This window comes from Phaethon lepturus, unplaced genomic scaffold (genome assembly GCF_000687285.1).
Source record: "Phaethon lepturus isolate BGI_N335 unplaced genomic scaffold, ASM68728v1 scaffold1162, whole genome shotgun sequence".
Classification (NCBI taxonomy): Eukaryota; Metazoa; Chordata; class Aves; order Phaethontiformes; family Phaethontidae; genus Phaethon; species Phaethon lepturus.
The window spans coordinates 2,777-17,759 of record NW_010522355.1 but is presented as its reverse complement, the minus strand read 5'-3'; the positions used below and the strand labels follow the sequence as shown (position 1 = coordinate 17,759).

At 37.4% G+C, this 14,983-nt stretch overlaps 1 protein-coding gene across 1 annotated transcript; it reads left to right on the top strand.

Annotated features, from left to right (window-relative positions):
* The first annotated feature begins 8,357 nt into the window (after positions 1-8,357).
* LOC104614195 (parvalbumin, thymic CPV3) lies at positions 8,358-11,038 on the top strand. The gene is made up of 4 exons (XM_010281763.1): positions 8,358-8,429; positions 8,793-8,925; positions 9,366-9,475; positions 11,013-11,038. The coding sequence occupies exons 1-4, from the start codon at positions 8,369-8,371 to the stop codon at positions 11,036-11,038; spliced, it is 330 nt and encodes a 109-aa protein (XP_010280065.1). The 5' UTR covers positions 8,358-8,368.
* The last annotated feature ends 3,945 nt before the right edge of the window (positions 11,039-14,983 follow it).

Genomic DNA, 14,983 nt, shown 5'->3' with positions numbered 1-14,983 from the left:
GTGTTAGGCTTTATTTTAAATGTAATGGCATTAGTCAAACATAATTTAAATCTACAATGATACTCTACGCACATTTATGTATGTGTGGGTGTGAAATGCTCTCCCAATGGCTTTTTACACCATCGGCCAAGTTCAGCCATTCTCAAGGCCATTAAGTTGCAACAGATTTCATGAGATAGTCGAGCAGAGGATCCTATTAATAACCAGTGAGAGAAAAGCTGCAGCTTCAACTTAGCTACTGTTTGAATCCTTACTTTTTTCAGTGCAGAAAGAACTAAATATCACAGATTTCACTGCTCAGTTTCACTCCTTACCATTAATTGATGCATACTCCTGTGTGCTGCTGAACAACTGACAACATTCATTCTATAAATGGATACATTTATTATGATGAATATGGAATGCTCTATATATTTTCATGTCATTTGTTATGCAACTGATTATGTTTCATACACTAATTAAATGGCAGGACCTAGCACTAATTAAGATGTCAATTTTAATATAAGATCAACTGGATCCAAGATGAATCTAGATTACTGAAATAGCAATACATTCAAAATTCTCCAAGGAATCACTCACCTTGCTGCCCACCTGATGGCGCTATTGTTCCATTTACAAGAAGTTAAAACTATTCTATCTGTTTGAATTAATTAAACTCAGAACAATTCTAGTATCTCACTTGTCCACTTCTATTGATGATTCAGTTTTGCCATATCAAATTACCCCAAAATACAGAATGCTAACATTTTGATTTCTAAAGGAAAAGACCAGATCTTGGGAGCAGGATGGAGGTCTCAAGAAAAGTCTGTGGTGCTAGTTTGCAGCTGGGGAATAAATACCTTTTGTTGGGTCCTCTTTGCACACTGAATGCCCTATAGTGCCAAACCCCAGGTGCAGGGCCCGTTCCCACCCTGTCTCCTTGTGCTAATTGGTCAGCAGATTACATCCTCAGCATACCAGCTGTACTTGGCAAGTTGCACACCATGGCACAGAGATACAAAGGAGAAAGACATGGGTCTACTTTCACAGGGGTAGGAGTCAGGAGCCCAGAGCTCCCCTCCCCGTCTATGAGACTTGCACGTCCGCACACAGAGCGCCAGAAGAGAGATTCAGTACCCTTTAATCATATCAATACTATTTATGCAAAAATCAGTTCTTGCAAGATCAATGTAAGGAGTATTAATTGTTACCACAATTCTAAGTTGTTCATTTTGCATGGAAGTCTAATTAGAGAAGATGTGTTTTTACAGTCCTCACAAATGCAACTAAAGGCAAAGGGAGCTGTGCTTTGGACACAACTAGGTGAAAAACACTTCGAAAAATCAAGTCCCTAGTGCTCCATAACAGCAAATTGAGGCATGTTGCCCCAAATTAATCAATGTTCTGCTGCTTTTCTCCATCTCAAAACTGAGGATAACATAATGCCCGCATCTCAGAGGGTTGTAAAAATAAATGCATAAACACTTGGGAGGAAAGTATAATAAAATGAAGAGCACCACAAAAAACCTGCTTTTTCTTTAGAGACAGATTGAAATGGCAAGCCAGAAATAAGGAATGAGGAGAATGCAAAATTCTGAATTGTTGCTCATAACTGGAGTTCATCCAGCTTGTGCACTAAGTTACCGTTCTGGTTGAAAAGTAAGAGTGTGATGATGTTATTGCGATTTTATCATAATACAAACACACAGAGCAATCAAATTAGGTTACAAAAATGAACTAATTGCTAACAGTACCTAAATAGACACTGCCATGTATAGGTTTTTTTAGGCTTACAGAATCACAGAATCACACAGAATCATTAAGGTTGGAAAAGACATTTAAGATCATCAAGTCCAACCATCAACCCAACACCACCATGTCCCCTAAACCATGTCCTGAAGTGCCACATCCACACGTTTTTTGAACACCTCCAGTGATGGTGACCCCACCACCTCCCTGGGCAATGCTTGACCACTCCCTCCATAAAGAAATTTTTCGTAATATCTAGTCTAAACCTCCCCTGGTGCAACTTGAGGCCATTTCCTCTCATTCTGTCGCTGGTTACTTGGGAAAGAGACCGACACCCTCATCACCACAACCCTCTTTTCGGTAGCTGTAGAGAGTGATAAGGTCTCCCCTCAGCCTCCTCTTCTCCAGACTAAACAACCCCAGTTCCCTCAGCCGCTCCTCATAAGACTTGTGCTCCAGACCCCTCACCAGCTTCGTTGCCCTTCTCTGGACACGCCCCAGCACTTCAACATCCTTCCTGTAGTGAGGGGCCCAAAACTGAACACAGGATTCAAGGTGTGGCCTCACCAGTGCCGAGTACAGGGGGACAATCACTTCCCTACTCCTGCTGGCCACACTATTTCTGATACAGGCCAGGATGCTGTTGGCTGCCTTGGCCACCTGGGCATGCTGCTGGGTCATATTCAACTGCCTGTCAACCATCACCCCCAGGTCCTTTTCCATTGGGCAGCTCTCCTGCCACTCCTCCCCAAGCCTGTAGCATTGCCTGGGGTTGTTGTGGCCAAAGTGCAGGACCCAGCACTTGGCCTTATTAAATCTCATACAGTTGACCTCAGCCCATCGATCCAGCCTGTTCAGATCCCTCTGCAGAGCCCTCCTACTCTCCAGCAGATCAACACTCCCACCCAACTTGGTGTCATCTGCAAACTTACTGAGGGAGCACTCAATTCCCTCATCCAGATCATCAATAAAGATATTGAACAAGACCGGCCCCAGAACCGAGCCCTGGGGAACACCGCTTGTGACCGGCTGCCAGATGGATTTAATGCCACTCATCACAACTCTCTGGGCTCGGCCATCCAGCCAGTTCTTTACTCAATGAAGAGTAAACCTGTCTGAGCCATGAGCCACCAGTTTCTCCAGGAGAATGCTGTGGGAGACGCTGTCAAAGGCTTTACTGAAGTCCAGGTAGGCAACATCCACAGCCTTTCCCTCACCCACTAGGTGGCTCACCTGGTCATAGAAGGAGATCAGGTTGGTCAAGAAGGACTTGCCTTTCATGAACCCATGCTGGTTGGGCCTGATCCCTTGATTGTCCTGCACATGTCCTGTGAGCATCCTCAAGATGAACCTCCTACTGCTGAAATTAATGGCAGAAATCCCACTGACATCAGTGAGGACAGGCAGTGAATATAGAAATAGTTGGAACCACTACAGTGCTATTTACTTTATTTTACTGTGGCTTCTTACACTGTGGGTCACAGTGAAATACATCCATGTGCAAAAAGCCTTTGGTAACACTATAGTACCACTATATCTATCTTTTATATGTCACAAAAGGCAGCATCCAGATTATTGCACAGCCTCCAACATTAGGGCATCATTATTCTTAAAATACACAGAAAACCTGAACTAGACTTTTAAAGATCACTCCATCTCACACTGTCTATAATGCTGACAGCAGACAGAAACATCTTCGACAATTACATTTAGGGTCAGAGTCAGAAAATTGTGTTACTGAGTCAAAGAAGCACTTACAAGTGCATTTAAAAACAAACACATACAAATGCTAGCAGAGATCTTCCAAGTATCCTGATCAGGACAATCTCTATGACTTAGTTACACTATTAATCAGTTATGTTAGTCTATTCTGCTGTCATTTTCAAACAGAAATCAATCTCATTTACACAGAATGATAGGGAGATGATTTAAACTGGGGAAAGTACACAAGACATTTCTCCTAAAATGAGAGAAGTACCTGTCTTTGTTTAGCTCCAGACCCACGGTGCTGCAGGATGTATCTTGCATCTTGGATTCTACAGTCCAGATCTCTGCTCAGTGCTCTGGATAATATCCTCTACTTGCTGCAGGGAAAGAAAGCTGTGTCACTGAGGATTCCAAGGCCTCGATTTCATCCTTCATTGTAATAATGCACAGCACCCAAAAAGTCAAATACTAAACCATGTTCTTAAACCTCTGTTAAATATGGTAAAAGACTATGGCCCAACCAACCATTCAAATCAGATCTTGTATTGTATATTATTAAAGCATGTGCCTTAAGAGATAACTTGAAGTGGCAGGATATAACTCATTTTGTTGTAAAGGCCCTTTTGAATTATTATAGCTATGTTCACACAAAGATTCTCTGCCAATACCATTGAGATACCAACATTAACAATCAACAACTCAGTAACATAGATTACTGAGTATCTATTTTATGAGTTCCAAATTCATTACAAGGGCAGAATCTGTTATCCAGGATCATGATAGATTTGTTCTGGCCCTAACACAACCAGGCATGAAAGATGGTGTTGTATGGGTTTTAGAACAGCTGCTACAGCATCTCTTTACACTATTGTAGTTGGTCTCAGGTTAACACCTCTCCTCTGCTCTCACCTGAGACAACTGCTGATGTTTCTTTTGCATCTGCTTGAAGCCATGTCTTTCGTTGATTGCCACTGCTAATTAACTGTGTACTTTATATCAAACAGAACACAAAGAGAACAAGACTAGTCCACAATCTGTCAATGATTTACCAAAACACAGCTCTCCTCTGCTTATTAGAGAAGTGAACAGTACTTGATTTGAAAACAGTTGTTTTACATGTTTAGATTCCTAGCAAGAACTTAACAGTATGAATGTTCTGTATTTCTCAGAACTACACATTCAAGTTTAATTCTGGAAGTCTGAAACCAAAAAAAAGGCTGTAACATTCCTGTATATACTATGCATAAAGACACCTCAGGGGAAAACAACAGAAGTAAACTTATACAAGCACATGTATCTTCAGATGAACACCTCAATAGCACTTTCAGATGTCCCTAGTAGAGCAAAAAAAAAAAAAAAAACAAATAAACAAAAAAAATTTAGTATTTTTTCTTGAATTTCATAGGAACAAGTGCTAAACATTCCTGGAAACTGTGCAATACTCAGATTCTGGACCAGATTTTGTACTATTGTTAACTGCCCATTACCTAGGAGCTGTTGTCCTGGTTGAATTATTAGGTATTTTCTTTATAGCATTCCATTGCCTGCATAATATCTTTTAGAAAACTTCTTTTACACATCTCAGTTTTTGAACCCCTAAAGTGATTAAAATCACCTAAGCCAACACATACCCCAGAAGTAAGGAAAACAGACAGATAATTTAGCTGTAAAATAGTTTATCTAATTAAAACATCCCTTTATATAATATACTCATCCCTGATTATTTCATTCTAATTGTAGTAGAGGGAAACCTGTACTTCAGATGAAGTGTCATTAATAAATAAATAAAAAACAGTAACCCTAGATTCCCACCTGTATCAATATACAGTGACATCAACTTGATTCTGAAATTCAGCTCTTTTAGGCTTTTGTAAACCATCTTTCAGCCAGGATTAGCATCACTTTTGTTGTCAGTGTTGAATTTCAAACATTAAAAGATCCCTTCATAAGCAATAATAGTGAACTTACTGTAGCAACTAGCTCACTTTTATTGGAGATCATATTTTAATATAATACTAATTCTGGCTACTTTACTACTGTTGAATATATGTTAGCACAGTTCAGCACCCTGTGTGCCATGGCAGAGTATACGAGGCAACCAGATGCCATTCTTTGAGCATGTGATGCTTATATTTTAATACAATGCCTGAATTAGTTGCAGACATATTTTGAACTTGAGTATTATATGCTCACCTTGATCTCATAATTTTCCTCTACTTCATTTCAGTTTCCTCATTCTCATTAGCTTTTAACAATTAGTGTTGTATGGGAAGTCAAAATTCAAACAAAGCAAGCAGTTCAATGAGCAGTCTGTAGGAGCAAGCAGAAATAAAGGAAGCCTGCTATAAAGTAACTACTGTGGTGCTATCACAGAGGTCTAAAAAGATCTTTTCTCTAGAAGCGTCTTGGCAGTAAAAATGTCAAGAGGAATCAGTACAAAAAAACTTCTGCTAAAACTCATATCAACTTGAGATGATCATGAAGGAGAAAATTCACAACAGAGCGCAAAAAGGTACCTGCAAGGTTGAAAGCTATTTCAGGATGATTCTGTAGAAAACAGTATGTGCTTCATTCCCACTGACACTGTCCGACAGATCACAGTATGCAAATCTCAGACAGAAAGCAATATGAATATATAGTACTGAAGGAAGAAGAGAAATGGCAAGAACACCAAAAGACTTGAGATCAATGTTCAGCTTGTACAAATCAGCATTGTTCAATTTGTTTTAATCAGACAATACTAATTTACAACAGCCCACAGTTATTAGGTTTAATAGGAAAGTGTTCTTCCAGATCACTATAAAAAGTTTTCCTACTGAAAGAGATAGAAGAGAGCATTCTTTCCTTACTAGACATCTGGTATTTGGGATTAAAGGTAAATCTAATTATTTGTGATTTATGCCACCTTCTTTTGCGTACAAAAGAGCAAAAAAGAGAAAAGTATTATTAAATGATGTCTGCTTTTTCATGTTAATTACAACTTGTATTTCTCTATCTAAATTCAGGCAAACAGGTGCCATGCAACAATTGCTCTACTTGATACTTTTCTCACTGTCATTAACCCAATCAGGAGTAAACCCACTGTAGCCCATCAACTTACACCAAGGCTTAGATATATTACTACTCTACTCCACAGCATAATTTGTAACTTTTCCTACTATAAAATATATTACTTGTTCAGCATACCATGCTATTTCCATTCATTAAAAAATAAAACATTGCTCATGTATTCAGAGAACATTACTTTAGATACCATAATAGACTCTTACACAATAAACTCTAACCAAAATACACGTGTCTTTTATTGGTCTTCATCCTAGAATTTTGTCCACATAAACCTCCTTAAGGATGGAAATAGATTTTTGTCTGAGAAGGAAAACCTCATATCTACTGTTCCAAATTTTCTTAAGTTTCTTTTTCAAAAATTAATGCTCTTGAAATACATAATAACCCCCCACTTATGTCTACAATTTTAATTTCATATTAAGGAAACAGATTGTGAGAATGTGTGTTGTAAAATGTTCATAAATCTATCCCCACACTAACAAAGTCTGATTCCTACAACTTCAAGTAAGTCTATTATTGATTTATTGTAATTTAAAATATTCAAAATAGATTATTAAGTAGACCATCTGATTACACATAATCTTCCAAGAAATACAGACAACAAGATTAGCTTACTCAGCTTTACCTAATTTCAGAGTTTTGCTGTCACTGAAGGCACTAGTTTCTGTTCTACCCCTGATTAGGGATAGCACTGTAATTTAGAAAATGGTCAGGAAATACGAAATTAAGCTTACTGCAGAAAGATCACCACAAATTATAGCATGCTTTCCTCTATCCTAGTGACAAGTTAGCTTTGTCAGAATGACAAATTGTGACTTCTGATCTTTCATCTCCAACTTCCTTTATACATTCCAAAGGATCAACAGACTTAGAGAAACCAAACTAGTTGCTTTTCATGAGGTTTGACTGCTGGAGTCATCTTCCAGTGACTTTAAGGTCCAGAGGTTAACTGAAAATCTTTAACATACTTGGAGATTGAAAGGCTATGTTTTGATGGCAGAGTTGTACTTCCTTAAGCACAAGTGGATTTATTAAAAAAAAAAGTTCTTCTTGTCCATGTTATCTTAGGATATAAATAGAAAGAAAAGTTTAATTAGTTAAGGAAGAAATTTGAGCGAGGTCTCAAATCAAGCATTTGATCCATGAAACTGTAACCTAAGTAGTAGTTATTGTCATCTTTTGAATCCTTTATAAGCCAGAGTGGCAAGCCAGAGCCAACGTTACTATTTTGCCTGATACCTCCTCAGCTATTTTTCCTTTATCTAGCTGAGAAAACTATAAAGGTGAGCAGCTGACTTAAGATTAATTAAATGAAATTACTGTGCGGAGCTGCACCAGTAGTAAGTATAATAACCATTGTTCTAAGATTTTTATTTTAACTGCTGGAATTACATATGGATGGACCTTATATAGATAAGTATCAGTTTTCCTTTTATCTTCAGAGCTGTTGAGGGAGAAAACAGAAGCAAACCTTTTTGACTTTCTTTTTTCTACTGCATATACTGTTATTTGTATTGCCAGATGCCATGCATTCCAGTAAGACTAATTATTAGATCAATGGTTACATAGGACTTAAAAATGTGCTGTACTTAAATAGGATGCAGGTAAATTATAAAAAATAATTTACATAATTCTTGTCATTAAAAAGTATTCTTTCAGCACTGCTATTTTTAAGGAAGTAATGTACTAAATCTTCTGATTTGTTCAGGAACAGCAGCGATGTCGGTTTGATCAATTAGCTTCACCTATCCTTAAAAGCCTTGTTAGCCATATAGTATTCTTCGAAATACAGAAAAAACAATTTGTTGTAAGATGCATTTGCATTTCACAAATCTGTTTGCAATATACTATTTTGCACAGGTTTAAAATGAGCCTTACAGACATTCTAAGCCCTTCAGATATTGCCGCTGCTTTGCGGGACTGCCAAGGTAAGAAAACAATTAAAACTCTGAATATCTATTATTTTGTGTAATACATGGCAAGTTTAACTCAGTCCCAAAGGAATACTGAACAAGCGCACACTGTGAACAGATTTTTGTAATCTTTTTACTTAGCTGTCACAGTATATTTGTTTATGACTGCTTTATATCATCAGTTTATAACTTAGCCTCATGTGATTTTTTTGATGTTTAGGAGGGTATGGTACAGTATGGCAAAATTAATTCTTTGACAGGCTTTATCTATCATTCATGTTTAGAACAATTAAAATGTAACAAAGCAGCCTCCTCAGACCATTTAGGAACAGTGAACGCAGTGGTCTGGGGTTAATTTATTTATTAATTTATTTTCAGCTCCAGATTCCTTTAGTCCAAAAAAATTCTTTCAGATCAGTGGGATGTCTAAAAAGAGTAGCAGCCAGCTCAAGGAGATCTTCCGGATTCTTGACAATGATCAAAGCGGCTTTATTGAGGAAGATGAGCTCAAGTAAGGATTTTCTGTGTTAACTATTCAAAGGCTATCCAAAAACCAGCACTGCTTTCTTTCCAGAACTGATCTGTAAATGTGAGCACAAGTTATGCTAAATGTTGATAAAACCTTCAGCAGATTGTGAAAGGTGTATTTAAGTAGATAATCCCTACAGAGAAAAACAAATTAGTAAATACCTTCCTTTAATGCTTAGTATAGAAAATAATAACTCCCTGGGGATGGACTTTGGTAGCTGTCAGAATCAGCTGTATCAGGGCTGGACTTACAAAGTAGAAACGTATATGACTAAGATTTATCTTGTCAAACAAAGCAGTGTTTGGAGGACTTGGCTATTGTGGTAATTAATTTATTTATAGATAGCTATCAGTTTGATTATACAGACAGCATAAAAGAATAAAATTCTGTGAAAATCATAATCAAAGTTGTTTTCTTCCTAGGTATTTCCTTCAGAGGTTTGAGTGTGGAGCCAGAGTGTTAACCACCTCAGAAACCAAGACCTTCTTGGCAGCTGCAGATCATGATGGGGATGGTAAAATTGGGGCTGAAGGTACAGAACAAGGCTCCTCAGGATGTGTGTAAATTATATGTAGTTTTCTTTTCTGTTGATGGTACATTAATGTACCTGCAGTGATTTTACTGAAACCCTGCAATAGCAATGTGTTTATGGGCAGAAATGGTCCCTGATCTTACAGGTTCATCTCTGCAACTCCTTTTGCACGAGCAAGTCAAAAAACCCCACCTTGGCTGCCCTATGGCACTTTCTCCTTGCCACTCACTCACAAATTTCCAGTTGTTTTGAAAGGAACCAACCCTTATTTCTCCTTCCATTTACTATGATGTAAAGCAGCACTAGCATCACTTGTAATACACAAATGTAAAATCAAGGACAAAAGAACCAGCTCTACACAGAAGAATCAATAGCACATACATCGGCTCGTTTACAGCAGTTACCTCCCAACAGAAATTCCACTGGTCGGTGAAGTCATTCACAATATGCAAGAGCTAGCAGCATGTAGGTCAGTATTTGTTTTGCATAATAAGGAGAACAGAATGATCAAGTGTCACTACCCCGACACAAGATCCCACAACAGGCTCTGTGCATGGGGATGGATGCTATTTATCTTCAGTGGCAGGTTAAGGAGCAGCTGGTATAGGAAGCAGCATATTGCACTCACCCCATGGAAATGCCAGTGGCATTTAATGGCTGCCCAGTGCAAAACCTCCTGATCTCATAATTCCATACTTCTGTATCCCATTTTGAACAGGAAGCACACACTCACTCAAAAGGCTTGTAGACAATGGCAACTTGCTCCATGAGAGAAGGAAGCTGCCTAGACGAGCATGAAAGGGGCTTAGGGAATAGCACGCAGGGAATGTGCTGGTGTGCAGATTCCCTAGCTCACTGCTCTAGGAGGACAGAACTCTTCTGGTTTTTTCTTTGGAAGGAATTAAATCTAGTTCCTTAGGAAATGTGCCAGAATAAACACACATGATTTATGAAGTAATCTATATATTAGCACAGTCATTCAGGGATAGGACTGATCAGATATTCTAACTCACAAAAGCCAAATATTTAAAAGATCTTCCAAATAACGATATTTTATTGTACAACACAATATTTATGTATCATACCACCTGGAACTGCACAATGTTTCTGGCTTTAGACTTTACTCTAAATCAACACTTCTCAATTGCTGAAACATTACAAACAGCTAATAAGACACGTGGACTCACTTTTTATTCTTGTACTTCAGCTCTTAACTTCTTCTTACTCAAATACCGTATTAGCCATTCCATTATTTTTGCCCAAGATCATTATTATGCAGAGAGAAGGCTAAAACTACCTTGAACGTTTTATTATTCCTTATAAATGTCAGCAAAACACTGCCTTCCCATCAGTTGTTTGGAAGAGGAAATTTAGACAATGTCTCTCTTCCATACGTCTGGTCTTCTCCTCTGGTCATCTATCACGTAATTGTTTTCTGTTCATCCCTATTTGAAATCTCTTGATAAGCCACTAATCTTTTACTCTTAATCCTTTAATTTTAGTATTTCTACCATAAATATTCTCTCCTCTTTCGCAGAATTCCAGGAAATGGTGCAGTCTTAAGAGGTTCAAAAGGACCAAACAACATAGAATTGGGATGAATCTGCACAAGACACTCCAAAACCTTGAAAATCAGGAGTCCCTTATTTATCTTGACAGTGTCTGTTATTTGTTCATTGCCTTAGCAATGTAACAAAACACTGATTAATGATGTTTTTTTCACTGTGTGGACCATTTACCATGTTCTAAACTCTACTTTAGCAGACACTTCCCTTTAAAATATCAAATAAAAATTAATCATATACAGTAGCTTGTGTCTGTTTTTCTGACTGCTAAACTGAAATGTATGAATTCTTAAATTAAAAGTATTTAATCCCTCCAAGATCTTGATCTTATCAGACCTTCATAAATGGAACATCTTTTGAAATCAGTGGGAGTTCTGTTTACAATAGGCCTTCTGGATTAAGCTTAAAGTTCTCAAAACACTGACAGCTTTGTCAAAGACTAGGAATTCAAATACAGTTGTGAGGTAGGAGAGGATAAAATCTCTCACTGACTTCCAAGTGAAAAGCAATCATATGTTTTTGCTTAAGAAGTGATTTCTGCATGAGAATGTTGCAGTTTCAAACTGCTCTTTTTACATCAGCCAATTAAGAGAGCAATTAATTAAAAATCACATGCTTTCCTGCAGAAAGAACTAAAAGGAAACCCTATGTGGACTTGAGGTTTCAGGTAACTCTGAGGTTTTAAATAGCAGAGGGGAAACAAAAAATATCTTCTTGGTGGTATTTTCTAGCTTTTTCAATAGGGAGGACTAAAAGTGTGGAGGAAGAATTTGTAGAATGCACGTTGAGAAAGCTCCAACGTACTCTACCCAGTATTTCTGGGCTATGTCTGCCACATCAAAAATGTCCTTCACAAAGGCATCTATCTCTGGGAATGCTGAAGAAATGTCTTTTTTTATGAACAATTCAGTCATTAGAAAAGAGAGATGTTCGGATGCTCTGATGGACTATTTATATGATCACTTGTTTTCTCAACATTAACAAGTGCTATATACTGCTGTTCATACACATGCAGCTTGTAGGATTCACTAAAGCACAACAGAAGCCTTTTCAGCAAAGTGAATGGTTTAGAGTCACTGCAGTTTCAATGTATTTCTTCCTTTGCTGCAAATGACTACCTTTAAAATTAACTGCATTTTTTTCTTTTGAAAAGTCTCTATAAATACTGGTCATTGTGCAGAGAAATGCCAAAACCAGAGCTGAACTGTTTATGAGAGAACAAGCTATCGCTGGGAAAAATACTAAAGAATCCGAATGCTCTTGCAAGAAGGATTATATATCTTTCAGAGCAACAAAGTCACAAAGACAGAGTCCATATGGCTAATGCTTCAATATGCTCAGCCTTTTTCTCTCTCTCAACCTGTATTTTGCAAACCTAGCAAAACAGTAATTGAAAAATTCCTGTTGGCCTTAAAACGTGTTCATCATCAAAGCAAAAGCAGTTAAATAAATTAAATTTCTCCTTTACCCAGTGTGAAAAAAAATTCATGGAGTGTCAGCCTCCAAGACACCCTAGACAACTGCACCAGTACAGATTCTATAATGATTCATGCCTGAGTATTCACCTCTATGTCTTCTCTGCAGCCATTTACTCTTTGGGAGCCAAGTACTGGAGAACCAGTCAAGAAACATCTACTGCCTTTTGAAAAAATGTATACATTAATCTACAATTCTTAACAGCTGATAGCTGAAAACAGAATTTTCATCCCATTTCAGAATGTCTTCAAACAGCTTAATTTGGCATACAACTTGTTTATAAGCTGTTATTATACTCAATACACATGAGAATTTAATATGGTCATCACATTTTTCCTTTTATTGTGCAAGAAGAATAAAACCTGATTAAAATTAATATTGAATTTTAATATTTCTTAACATCATGAAATATTCTCACCTGGCATAAATCACTAGAGTATCAATGCCTTAAACAGAGCTACTCAGATTTACACAAGCTGAGGATGTGACCCATGAATATCCTGTGACATCCATCTTACATTATGAAAATCACCATGGTCAGTTTAAGTTTTAACCAGTTTGTATGTAAAGGCTTTAGAAAAATTTTGTTCATCATAATTCAAAACATGTCTCTTATTGTTTGTTTATAGCTTATTATTGTATAAAAGTTGTGCACTACAGCACCAAACAGAAAAAATACTATACACTTACTCGAGATATTTTGATATCTCTCTAACATTCGAAGTATTGCAGTTAAAGGAACCTTTCCATGCATTTCCATCAGGAAAAAAGTACCTTAAAAAAACTTAATAGTACAGCAGCTACTCCAGTAGATTACTGTTCTCAGTGGGAGAACGTTTTAAGTAAAGGAAAACTTGTTGACTTGTAGGATTTCTGAAGTGGAAGAAACTTTTAAAGTTAAAACAACTTATTACTTCCCTGGAATCCTTGAAATGCGAAACCATACGTTTGCATGCTCTTGTAAAACACGTGATAGTTGTAACTCAAACCGGATTTACTCACTGACAGAGATACCTGTCTGCTCCACGGCCTACAACAAAATGCCATCAGAAAGCCTCTTAGAGACATGGTATGCAGAATTCCAATTGTTTCAAGTAGGGACTTGTAACTGAGAAAACTCCTGGGTAGGGCTTTATTGACTGACAAGGAAGTGGAAACTAGAGATATTTACCATATTTAATCATCATTTAACATGTGGATGTGGGTGCTCACTGAAGGGAATGACCAGCCACTTTCTATAATCATGTATTTAATGAATGGGATGGAAATAAGGACTGCATTAATAAACTGCATTCACTACAAAGATCTGACATGAGAGGCAGCATTCAGAAATCAGCTGCTATGTACAATCATGCTTACTGATTCCAACAGAAGTTGCAACTAGTTATCAGAATTACCACTTGTACGTTGTATACTAAAATTATTCACTAGACACAACTATAAAAATATATTTTTAGAAAATACCAGAATACTTGTGATTCCATTAAACATATCTCCAGTGTTCCATTTCATGTTCACATTATTTACCCCATAATACCTTGTGCCATGTTACCCTGTCTGTACATAGGCAAAATTAAAATATAAAAGAATAAACAGTGTCTTCATTCAACCTCTAAGCATAAGAAACACCATGGCTTAAATATGTCAAACTATGACATAATTCTTCATGGAATTCTCTTCCACATTTCTTGCTGTGATCAGGAGGGAAATAATTAACATATTACTATAATTCATCTTCCGAGCTGAAATCCTTTCAACTGTCTAGCACCTTCCTCATTCTCTCTTCCCAGCTTTTCTTTCACATGTACTACAGATCCAGGCTAGTAACAACACTACGTAACAACAGGTATTCCTGTTAAACACATTAAACAAACCAAAACACTTAAACATCTCAAATTTTTGCATGAAAGTAGCTTTTTATTGTTATTCAGTGACTTTGTATCCTCAATCACAACCAAAGCTAGTGTAAAGTTACTACCTTCCTTTATGAAATCTCTGATCCTGCAAAGCAAATACATCCATTACTAAACCATCTTTACTCACCATGATACTCAGTTGCTCATATTCCTTGACATCACACTAAGAAGAAAACTGGGAGAGATGAATGATACTCTTAGCAGGACCCCCCTGCATCTTGCTGCAGTGTTGTATTTTCAGACAGAGCTACAAAAGCCTGTTAAAGTGTTAACAAAGCATGCAGACCAGGGATACCACAGGCATTGTGCTTTTTGCTGGATCACAGTGCTATTTTGTAATTTATTTTCTAAACTAATCCCAAACTGCTGAGTCTACACATTTGTTAACACATTTAGACCACATACTGTCAATGGAACAGCTATTTGAGCTGTCAGCTGTATTTATTTACAGCTGTCAGCTCTAACAACCAGAGTGATTTATAGTATACCTTTTTGTTAAGTCTGCTACTATGCAGCTGACGGAAATGCTCAAAATAGTACCTAGATATATG